At 36.6% G+C, this 12,456-nt stretch overlaps 1 protein-coding gene across 7 annotated transcripts in view; it reads left to right on the top strand.

Moving 5' to 3' along the window:
* Positions 1-12,456, top strand: part of in (protein inturned) — a 41,620-nt gene that overhangs the window by 19,274 nt on the left and 9,890 nt on the right. For 5 of the 7 annotated variants that reach the window (XM_069300218.1, XM_069300207.1, XM_045748088.2 and 2 more), the window contains 8 exons: positions 1,708-1,948; positions 2,914-2,967; positions 3,976-4,038; positions 5,283-5,483; positions 7,076-7,125; positions 8,889-8,990; positions 10,465-10,562; positions 10,968-11,194. In XM_069300218.1, the coding sequence (XP_069156319.1) occupies positions 1,708-1,948; positions 2,914-2,967; positions 3,976-4,038; positions 5,283-5,483; positions 7,076-7,125; positions 8,889-8,990; positions 10,465-10,562; positions 10,968-11,194 (1,036 nt within the window). The remainder of the gene's footprint in view (positions 1-1,707; positions 1,949-2,913; positions 2,968-3,975; positions 4,039-5,282; positions 5,484-7,075; positions 7,126-8,888; positions 8,991-10,464; positions 10,563-10,967; positions 11,195-12,456) is intronic. The other 2 variants (XM_045748075.2, XM_045748083.2) reach the window with 2 other exon arrangements.

The following is a 12,456-nucleotide window of genomic DNA, read 5'->3' as shown; positions in this document are numbered from 1 at the left end:
CTGCTCAGTAGCTCTGTTCTGGTAAAACACTGGAGTTGCCAAGCATTAGGGAATAGCACCAGGTTTTTAAGACCCACTTAATCCTAACAGGAGCTAGGTACAGGGTACAGTGTGTTACTAAGTGGCTCTCCAGAATTGCCCGGAGGACAAAACCTTGAGAAGCCAGAAGAAAAGCTATCAGCAGAGTTCAGGCTCACAATGCAAACTTAAATGCTCTAACCTTCTTAACAAATATGACCTGATTTAAGCCTACCCCTTTTATTTTTCTCACCCTCTTATTCTTAACTTATCCCATTCTTCCTTCATCTCATTATTACACTCGTCCTATTCTTACTTTCGCCTTACTCTTACCTTCTCAGAATTAACTTCTTCTCTTACCTGCTCCTCACCTCACTTTCCTTATTTATTGCCCGTCCCTTCCTCTCTCCCATCACATACGGCTTGATGATGGTCCAAGATGGACTAAAACGTCGTTGTATCTCCATCTTCTGTTGTGTGGTTTGGCCATCATATCTTCAGCCACATTGTGACTCATCATCTACCTTCAGGCTCACATTGACATGGACTGAGTGGAGCCTCCTATGCAAGTAGTGAGCCACTGGGAGAGAATCCTAATGAAGTGGGTGTAGTAGGGATATTCCTTACATTTAAATTATAGTAATTTATAGTAAGAAACACTGTAAAGTTAAATCACACTTAAATTCAAAAGGGAATTCAAATATATTACTGTACACACAAGTATTTTGAATTGGGGGATTCAAAAGAACTAATTATATGTGACCATCACATGTACACTATTTAAAAGACACGAAATAGGACACAAACAACACGTTATATTTATTAATTTGCCCATAATGTTTACTCTAAGCTAAACCCCTCATAAGTGAGGTTGGTATGTCACTGTGCAGCCCAAAACACACTACCAACTTTGATCAGAACTAGTTCTCTTCTAAGTGACGAAGGGTGGAGAGAGGCTACACAAAAGCATGGGAAGGCTTCTCTCTGTACACTAACCTAAACATTCTCTCCCATGTACCATCCGACATACAACAATGGCAAATGAAACTTGAAATTAACATCTCAAAGCTGGCTTGAATGGAATAAGAATTTGTTTGGATCTTTGATCTTCATTGTATTCAGGGTTTCACTGAAAATAGAGTTGTACTGTAGCCTCAGTATTTCACTTAGTTCTTTGTCATCATCTGTGAAAGTTCCCCACCTTTGTGCAAGGGCCCATTGCTAGATGCAGTTCTTGTTCTAGATTTTGCACAGATGTAATATTTTGGATTCCTCTATTTCACATATGGTCTCTGCTCTCTTTCCTTCTGGTTTTTATATAATTCTTGCAGCTTGAGCACACTCATTTATATTTCTCTGCATAGCCTTCCTTGTCATTGTTGGGATGGAGTGGAATGTTTGAGATGTTCTGCAATTTGTTTTTTTTCGCCAATAGAGGGAACGCAGTTCTCGTTCCAGTTTACATAATTTTCTCTTTCCTTAATGGTATGTAGCATAATGCAGTTTTTTGGGCAACCAGTTACCTTGAATTACTGTACAGTTTTTGTTTTTATAATTGTTATAACTGAAAGGATTTATAATATTTTGAATAGTAAAGTGTTTTCAAGTTTAGGGGTAGAGTATTAAGCATAATTCTTATCTGTATCACAACATTTTTTTTTTTTTAAGATAAGTTTATATACTTTTCAGGGGAGTTGGTAATGCTAAGAACAAGGCTTACTTGGATCACCTGATGAGCCATATACTGGGTACAGTACTTGGTCAAGGCCCAAGAGAACAAAAGGATCCTGGACGACTCGAGAGTGAACTAACGGGAAAACAGTTGGCAGCAAAACTTAATCCCTACCTACCTCTGATACCTATTACTCCCCAGAGTTTTATCTTTGCATACCCATCATGGCTTATCTTACAAGATGGTGGTGAAACAAAGGTAACCTGATCTTGCTCCAGTCGAGCAAGGTGCCGTTCTTACCACTTTCTTCTCGGGCTGGGTGCTTCTTTCATTTGTCAACTGCCCTTGCTCCTTATCTCACCAGGTACTCCCTCTCAATCTTCTACCAGTTTGCACTCCACCACACCTGCTGTATATTCATCTTACATTTTCTTATATGTCTCCCATATTTGGAAAGTCTGTTTTCCTCAGGAGCACTATCAGCTCTTCTTGTGTGCTCATTGGGCAACTAAGTCTCAACTCAACTTTTCAACTTTATTACCTCACCCCGTGCATGTTTGGGAGGCACAAATTGCCTCCCAATTACTACTCTGCCTTAACCACAGCACCACACACTTGGTTTCAGCAAAAACTTCATAGTGCAATTGTTAAGGATTAGTTATCATATATCTAATATCACCTTGCTGTTACCTGCCTCAAAATCTCTTTAGTCCCTACCACTAAGGCATTTTGCCTGTCAGACACCAGTACAGTGTTCTGATATTATATGGTATAAACAATTTCAACATATAGTTACATACAGAAATTTAAATCATTTCACATGATTTTAGATTTGTTTTGTGTGAATGTATGTTTGCACTTACTGTATCTATTCATACATGTCTGTATTTGTGTATATTGTATGTGATTGTTAATATATATAGTTCCAATTTGCAAAATTTCTATTTGAATATGAGCACCACTCGTATTCCATTTCCTTACTGTTATATTATCAAATGTATTCAACTTCATGCTCTGAAATGAGGGTGGTACATGAAAATCCCTACATCAAGCTTTTTGATGTTGGCATGTTGGTAAAATTGTCAGTATTACTGATAATTTTACCAACAAATACCTTAGCATTTTTTTTGGATACACTTGTAATTAGAATCAAGTAATATGCCTACTTAAGAATAAATTTAAAATAGACGATATAAATAAATATTAAAACTTAAATTTTGCAGCTTCAGATTGACAACTGCCTCAGTGAGCTGGAGTCTGGGGACTTCGGTGATGATGTAAGCATAAATGTTATTTCAATTCATCTCGGGTAGCTATTTGTGTGTAGAATTATTGCTGCTTTTCATAGGTTTCATCATCAGTATTCAAAATATTCGGCATCTACAAATATCTCATTATTGGTTGCTAGAGTTTGGACTAACAAAATATATTTGGTCAGTAGAGTTTCAAACCTCTATCATAGTACTGTATTTTAGTCAAAACCTGTCAAACATTTGATTTGTGCAGATTTCCTCAAATTTGGAAAATGGTTTCTTGTTTCAATTTACCTATGCATTTTCTGCAACCCATACTCCTGTTTTAGATAGTAGTTTTTGTAACAATGTGCACCATAATACTGTACAAAGATTGGCATACTAAGTAATTAGAGAGTAGAATTGGGTACTATTCACTTAATACAGTCCCCCCCAAAAAATGAAGCTAAAAACAAACTTAAATATTCCTAGGTCTAGTATAGCACACTCATTTATTATATCAGGCCTAGGAAGGTTAGGTTAGGTTAGTTTAATGTGTCTTTGCAACATAAATATAAAATCTTTTCTGGTTTGTTCCAAATCAGTAGTACCAATTTCTACTTTCTAATTGCATTGTACATCGCTATATGTTCTATGGTCCTCATCATTACTGTAAGGACTGCCAAAACAGGAGGATGGGCTGTTTTCTGTGTTAGGCTGTTTCAAACAAATTAGATGTCAGTGACCTCACAATTATGTTTGATTTATTTCTTTCGTAAAAGAACAATCCTACTGAATTTCATTAAAAATTAGGCTTGGGGAGTATGAATTCATTCCTCATACCTTGATAATGCACCAAAGTGATTTGAAGAGCTGCTCTGCTTGAATCCACCTTCTGTTTGTTAAAATAATTATTGGAAATAGCTGGTTATTAATCCATTTCATTCATAAAATTTTGTATAAAGAACATTATTTTAAAACCTGTGAACAATGGTGTATTTAGTAATTCAATATTTTGTATGTTACAGTATGGTATTATGGCTTGAATTTCAGGATTCGGATTATGAGGAGTCACTGTCATTGTACAATATATTGGGTTCCTGCGTGTTCTATAAGGTATGCTATATACATGTACTATACAGTTGAACCTGGATTCAACGAACCTCGATTTGGTGTATCTCCGGTTGGAACACACTTTCCCTGCTGGATTTATTCACCTGATTCAACGAACAAGAGTTTGTTAAAGCAGGGGATGTGTGGATTTGCTTAGGATGTTTGGACAGAGTTCACAGATGAAGGCAACATTACAAGAAATAGTTGGGACCTTTGGAAAGCCACGAACATATTTAAAACCAAATTCTCTGCTTCTTTTTTATATCCAGTTGCAGAGGATTTTGTCCAGTAAATTATGGGCCCTCTTTCTTTTGAAAAGGAGATTTCAAGGCTTGGGTATGGGAAATTTGCTAGACGTGGTTAAACCTCTTATCAGACATGTTCTCTTGGTAGTTGTCCTTTGTATGACAGGTTGAAAATAAAATTTTGCTCAGTGAAATCAGCCTATAGAGCATTAGAAATATTAGAGTATGAATGGTAACTCTTAATATGGCTCCAATCACATTTTTTATTATTTTTGTAGATGGACTCAACATTACAAGAAAAAGTTTGATCCTTGGGAAAGCTATTGAGAATATTTAAACCAAATTATATGGTTTGCTTTCATTTTGAGTTTGCGGAGTTTTCGTTCAGTCAGGTATGGCCTTACTACCTTTTGAAAATGAATTTTGAGGCAGGGGTCATGAGAAATGAGCTAGAGGTGGTTAAATTTGTTTGCAGATGTGTTCATTTGGTAGTTGTCTATTATATTATAGGTTGAAAGTAAAAATTTGGCTAAGTGAAATTAGCCCATAGGGCATTGGAAATGCATCCTGGATGCATCTCCATTTGCAACCCAATCCCTTGCTACAATGAATTGGGTTTGGTTCCATTCAGTTCATTGAATCAAGGTTGTACTGTACTTTAAATTTAATTTAAAATAATGTGTAGGATGAAATTATTATAGCATGAACATAACTGGCATACTGTTAGATGCTGAAAGTTTTCAAGATATACATTTATTACTGATTGTAGACTTCATATTAATTTTTTTTATATACAGCAGAAGCATGCATGGTACCTGTATCTTGATAGGTAGTGCAGATATTCATTCTTTACCTTTATATGTAATTTGATTCAAGATTATTTTAATATGCTATATAATACACCAATTTATCTTACTTTTGAGATGCTTACAACACTGTAATTATTTTGTTTACCATATTGAACTCTGTGCTGCAATTAATCATTTTGTTCTTGTGGCTTAGGGCCATCTTGTAGCATCTCATTTGTCATCTGAGGACCTGAGAAATGTTTGGCTCTTCACCTGTCACCATGGACTTCTGTCTCTCACCACCCACGAGTCAGTGAGTCAACTGGTGGCCTGGCGGAGTGTGTATCCTTCAGGTGATTGTAGCAACGCCACTCGTGATGACAGGGTGAAGCATTACCTCTTGGTAGTCGCAATGGTGAGTTGTATTATTGACTTGTCGTGGCTTAATTTTTAGGGTGGTTGTTATTGTTTAATAGATTATTATGTTTTATCAAGAATGATTTAAACTGTATAAATATATTTTCAGAAATCATTCAGATCAGATTTTAATGCATGCAATTTGTAAAAGCATTACATTTTGGGTACATAAAACTATCGTCTGTTTTGCAACATTATGTTAACCTAGCCATCAAGTGAAAATGACAAGTAGAGTCGACATTTTGAGTCAACTGCTCTGATGCAGGGAGAATGAGCAAGTGGTTGCTCTGAATACTGTTGTATATTCAGATCATGTGTGCATCACACTAAACCTCTTGGAGAAGTAGCCAAGCTAACATATTCTAGCTTGCTCAATATCTTAAATGTCTTTGAGGTTTGCCCTGTCATGTCTTGTTTACAGTTAAATGCTCTGTAGCCCTCAGCCTGCCATGGTATTCAAGAAGACTTACTACTGGGGATGATTTCTGTGATTTTAAGGTTTTCCAAATGTGATACAGTAATGTTTACACAGAGAAATCACATTATCGTGATATATATCAATGACTGCGCCATGTCGTGGAACAGTCGACTAGAGCATGCCTGGGAGCACCCAGCACATAGGTTCGAACCCTCATCACGGCTCCTGTGGATTTGTTTACAGTAATCGGACAAGAGGGTTTCATGCTTGAACACAGTTATGGTTAAGGTTGGAGTATGCAAGAAATTTGTAGAGCTATATGACAGTTTTATTGCTTTTACAGACTAGTTAAATTTTTTGCTTTTGAATTACTACCGATGTTAAAAAGTCAAGAAAAGAATGTAAGGATGTAGTGAATGAGTTCATTACAGTGTGTAATGGGTAAGAAAAATACTTTGGAAAAGTTTGAACATTTAGTGAGGAATATCGTTTATAAGATTACTAGAAGAATATACACGAGTGAAGCACAAGCTGATTAGTAGGCACCAATATAATGGAAAGTTAAAGTGAAAGCATATATTAGAATGTTTTCCCTACTGAAATACAGCAAGTATATTAGGCTAGAATAAACAGAGAAACACGATGTCAGAATTGATAAACTGATGGATTTGGTAATTAAATTTAGTATTGTACATACATACAATGTTAACTAAAGTACTGATAAGTTTTGGTGTACAGTAGATTCACACCTAAAATGAAATTCCATAGTGTAACCATATTTGTTGATCGCAAAAAAAATCCATTGAATGAGTTGGCACGGGTCTTTTCATATTTTACACACCTTTTCAGTTATATTCTTGTATCCATGGCCCCCCCTCTCAAACATTGTCATTCTTGCTGCGGTGATTTATGAGCAAAAAGTTTTCCTGGAATGTATCTCTTGCACTCTGCTGGAGCAGACCTCATTGAAAAATGGGTAATATTAGCCGTTTAATTCTCACATATTTACCTCATATTTCATCCAGTTTAGTATCTCATACACTGAAAGCAACTTATTTCTTATTTCTTTCCTGCATTTAAGGTAAAATATTTATAGTGCAGAGTACAGGACTAGTATTTTTAAGGCACAGCTAGTTGACATGGATTATTATTATTATTATTATTTTTTACAGAACCACTGCATCCTAGGTCTTCTTCTGGAAGCTGGAGGAGTTACTGAGTTGTAAGTAAAGTAACAAGGATATGACATTTATGATGTTGAGATACTAGTTTGTTAGTGATCCTTCGGTATCTCTTCAAGCCGTGTACCCATATGGTCCACACAGACCACAAAATATGCCAGCTTTTGTTGACCAAAGCCCTCTCTATTACAGGTATTATTGTTAATTTAATAGTGCTGCTATGTAAATTGAGGAGGAGGAGAGAGAGTGGGGAAGGCTCTATCTACCACCTTGAGACCAGCCCACTATCAAATAAATTAGAAAATACAAATTTTCAATGCTCCCCTGTACAAATGAAATGTTGAATTTGACAGGAAAACCAATTATTGCTCAGTTAACTACTGAATAGCCAGCCACTACCCCTGATCTCCATTAGATGGCACCAAGTTACATATTAACAGAGTTGGGAAGGTGGCAATCCTTGCCTGAAGCTCAGGCAACCCTAACACGTTTGGAAAAATTAGGGGGGAAGGGAAGGAAAGGCAGAAAATGGGAGTAACAGAGGGTTCACTCGAAAAGTTACATTTCAGTATTGACAATGCAATTTATGGGCAAGATTCTGTTGACGGCTGAACCACATTCCGTGAATTTGCACATTACAGAATCAGGCTTAAGTCTGGAAATGGATGCCTTACCACTCAATCCTGAAGTCACAATCCAGAAAAATGTAGGGAAACAAAAACCAGACCGAACTCACTAACTCAAGGCCAAAGCCTAAAGAGAAAACCCAGATATAAGAGGAGTATACAGAGGGTCCCTGACTTATGAACATCAGTGTTTCATATATTATTTGTCCCTAAAAATTGCAGAGTACTGCCTGTACTCTGCAAATTCTAACAAGAGCCAGTAAACTAATGAAGAAAATAATATGAGGACAATCTGTGAAGGCACATGTCAAACAGCAGCAGAAAATATAACTGTAAAGCTGATGGCAATCAATGTTCAGTGCTGCAACAGAGAATTTTCAATGGTTTAAACAATAGCTGGGTCACCATGCAGCATAAAATGAATACTAGATCATAAATTTCCTATGCAGTAACAAGTTTCAGTGATAAACTTGTCAAGGAGGACTAAATGAAAATTTATCCCCACAGAGCTGAAATACCAACTGGGGTGGACACCAGGCTTAAAGTGAGGGCTACTGGATTTCATGACATATGTTGTCTAGTAGGGTGCTGCCATCTAGTGGCAGTAAGGGGTAGTGGCTAGGTGAACTAATTAGTAGTTAGCAGAGTGATGCTTGGAATTCCTTTCAAATTTCTTGCTAGCACAGAGCAAGCACTTCAGGGCTGGATTATTGCTCTAATAGCATTTTTAAGGATTTTTGTAACAGACCGCAATGGTAAAATGAGTTCAGATCGTTTGACAGCCACTGAGCATATTTAAAACAAAAATTCTCAGGTTTTTCATAGAGAGTTTGGAGAGTTGGTATTTCTTTTTACCAAAGATTCAACAAAGCATAAGAGCAAAGGCTGATTGCAGTTATTCACTAAACTGACAAATGGGCCTTGACATTGATCTCGTTGGGAAGCGAGAGGCATTAAATCACGCTATACAGAATTGGGAGTCTACTGTAATTTAAAAGATTTTAAATCACGTCTTTTCATTTTTAATTTGGGGCTCCAAAAACCTATGAATCTTGTTGAACCAATGACTATTATGTTGGGTGAAAAAAAAAAATAGACGATGATTACTTGGATTGTTGTGAGGGAAAGGGTTTAACTAAACATAGCTAGCTTTAATGCGTTTGCTTGTTTTGTAATAGTGTAGATGAAGGAGCTGGACCAGATCCATTTCTTGTGGACCAGGCTGAGGCTTCACTCTATCAACTTCATGCACTCCATGTGAACAGTGTGTGTGAAGAAAGGTTAGTATTGCCATTAAGCATTTTTCTTTGTCTGCTTTTGCTAAAAGAATTCACATGCAATTCACAAATCTAAGACCACTCAAGGAAACCCTAATATATAAGTCACCCATACTGGTGTAACATTAAATAGCTCTTTGTAAGGTTGCTGAACCTAAACAGTCCTAAAACCACATCCAGAAATTAACCTTTGTTTAGCAACTACCCGAACTTGAGCCATAGATTTTGTAACTCTCCAAATTAAAATTAAGATTATCAACTTAAACTAAGCTTGCACAGTAGCATTTAAACACACAAACATACACACACACACCTAGTGGGTACACGGTACTTTGAATGCCAAAGATTGATCTTGGGTGGCGAGGGTTCGAATCCTGGTCTCTAGTTGGGTGAAATCTTTCCATGTTATGGAATGTGGAATAGAAGAATATAGACCCCACACAACCTATAAATTATGTGAGAAATCTTTAAAGAATTCTGATAAAGAAAGAGATCTTGGGGTGGTTCTAGATTGAAAACTATTACCTGAGGATCACATAAAGAACATTGTTCAAAGGTGCCAATGCTACACTTTCTAACTTCAGAATTGCTTTTGAATACATGGATGGTGAAATACTAGAAAAATTGTTCACGACTTTTGTTAGACCAAAGCTGGAATATGCAGCGGTTGTATGGTGCCCATATCTTTAGGAAGCACACTCAACAAACTGGAAAGGGTGAAAAGACATGCTACTAAGTGGCTCCCAGAACTGAAGGACAAGAGCTGTGAGGAGAGGTTAGAGGCATTAAATATGCCAAAACTAGAAGATAGAAGAAAAAGAGGCGATATGATCACTACATACAAAATAGTAATAGGAGTCAATAAAATTGATAGGGCAGAATTCCTGACACCTGGAACTTTAAGAACAAGAGGTCATAGATTTAAACTAACTAAACAAAGATGCTGAAGAAATATAAGAAAATTCACTTTCACAAACAGATTGGTAGACGGTTGAAACAAGTTAGGTAAAACAGTGGTGGAGGCCAAAAGCGTCATTAATTTCAAAGCGTTATATGACAGAGTGCTGGGAAGACGGGACACCACGAGCGTAGCTCTCATCCTGTAACTACACTTAGGTAATTACCAAAAATAACATTCACAGTGCTGATATTCAAGCCATAAATAGATTATCACTGTAATCAACCTCAGACCAAAAACCAACAAATTTGATTGCATAATCCATCAGTTTTCTCCTTTTCTCCTGTTTTTTCATCATAGGGGAAGAGGGGCTGGTTGCATTGCATAATGGTGGGTGATTGAGACACCACAGCCCTACCACAGTATAGTTCAGATGTGCACAAAATCACTGCTACAACCACAGTCCCTCATTACCAGTATCCATAGGGTATTAGCAGTATAATTTTTTAAATTTTATTCAGTGTACTAAGCAAGCAAATCTGTTCCAGCCATGCTAAGCGTTATTTATTTTCCTTGCAGCTTAGTTAGTGGTGGTATTGAAACTATTTCTGCTGATGACAAGTTTGGAAAAGTGACACCAAGCAAGAAAGGGAAAGAGAGAAATGATATTGTTGAAGGTATGTATATAAATTATAATTTTTATTTTGTCAGTTATTAATTTTATTAGTGTGCTTAATCAAGGTTTATAAATCTTTAATTTAAATTCAGTGCAAAAAAGTTTTGTTCCTAAAAAAAAAAAAAAATAACCTACAGCTTGGTCAAGCCTTATCATTTTTCCTCTGTACCTCTTCAAGCTCATGGGATATTTTTTCTGTTTTCAAATCCAAATGAGGGCAAAAGTCATTTTTATGTTTAAAAGGATAAGATGAATCTATGAATAAATGTTGAGGCCATACGATGGAATCGAGCCCACATCCATCATATGGCCTCGATATTTAATCTGTTAATTTCTCTGCAGTGCTATATTCTCATCTTTATACCTGCAGTCATATCATTCTGGCACTATTGTATTTGTCTACAAGCAGGAGGACTCAGACTACCAGATGTTCCTTCAATTTTGAAGCAAAAGTCATCACCGCTGCCTGAATCTAGGTTGCACATACATGATCATACTGGATGTGAATGTGAAGGAAGCCTTGGAGAAACTAGCGAAGATTCTTTCACACACAGCTCTCATGATTCATCTCTAGCATTAGAAGAGGACGAGGAAGGAGATGATGAATCAGAATCTGACTGGAGAATATATAAAGTATGTTTTATAGAGTACATGTCATTGTTGATACTAGACTTGCAGTTTGAGAAATGTATATGTGTCTTGTATTTTGATTAACTTTTTTTAGGTTTAGTTCAGATTAGAGGACATCTAGATAATGTTAGGAATTCATTATTAATCTAGTTATCATATCTCTCATTATGTTATCTGTTTGTTGTTTTAGCTTACTTTGTTCTAAGAGTAATGTGTAGGTTGAGACAAGGAGGTAGACCAGACAGTAATACTACAGTAAGAGGGTAATCAGAGAGAAGAACTGTTAGCCGTGGAGGAGGGTGTCCAGCTTTACTTTCTTCAATGCAATGGTTTCATGTAGTGTTATAATCGTTCCTCGAAATAAAATTGGAAAAAAAATTGTTTTGGCATTATGAGACCAGTCTGTATGTGCAGGAGTTATAGATTTTTTGTAATACCTTGTATTGTAATACAGAAACTTTTGTAATACCAGTACAGGAATGTAAGGCACAAGATTGGAAGCCGTACCCTAGAGTATAACTAACAAAACCCGTTCTTACACTTATAAATAATGGGAAAGATATATACCGCATACACAGAGTGTGAGTGTGTAAGTGAGTGAGAGTGTGTGAGTGTGTAAGTGAGTGAGTGAGAGAGTGTGTGTGTGTGTGTGTGTGTGTGTGTGTGTGTGTGTGTGTGTGTGTGTGTGTGTGTGTGTGTGTGTGTGTGTGTGTGTGTGTGTGTATATATATGTATGTATGTATGTATGTTACATACATACTTGACATAAGCACTGAAGCTGAAACCATCAATCTTACTCTACATGGGGACAAGAAATACACCTTTGATTACAATTTCACAACAGGGTTTTATTGAACAACACATGATTATTTTAGACTGAATAGATAAGGAGGGGAGTACTTAGATAATTCATAAGATTAATGAGATCAAGAGGAATACCTTCCAGCAAACATAAGCCTTAGGGGTGAATTGACTGTTGGATCCACACAAACCGGGACTTAAGGTCGCCACCCTACTCCACTCTTCCTTGGTAACTACAAAGGTAGCATGGGGTTTTAGCATTACAAGGTCCTAACACTTAAACACTTTACAAATGGGATCACAGTTGATGGGGTATAGACCACGTGTTACAGAAATCTTAAGTGAAAGTATCAAAATAACACAAAACACTTCCTACACCCAGGGTTCTATAAATAAACTTAGTTTTAAAACTGCCTATCAATTTCTAATACAGAGAGGAAGCACTGCTATAGTATGTATGGGGT

The sequence above is a fragment of the Procambarus clarkii genome, chromosome 5, assembly GCF_040958095.1.
Source record: "Procambarus clarkii isolate CNS0578487 chromosome 5, FALCON_Pclarkii_2.0, whole genome shotgun sequence".
In the NCBI taxonomy this organism is placed as follows: Eukaryota; Metazoa; Arthropoda; class Malacostraca; order Decapoda; family Cambaridae; genus Procambarus; species Procambarus clarkii.
The sequence above is the reverse complement of the archived record's forward strand: the minus strand, read 5'-3'. Positions and strand labels throughout refer to the sequence as shown.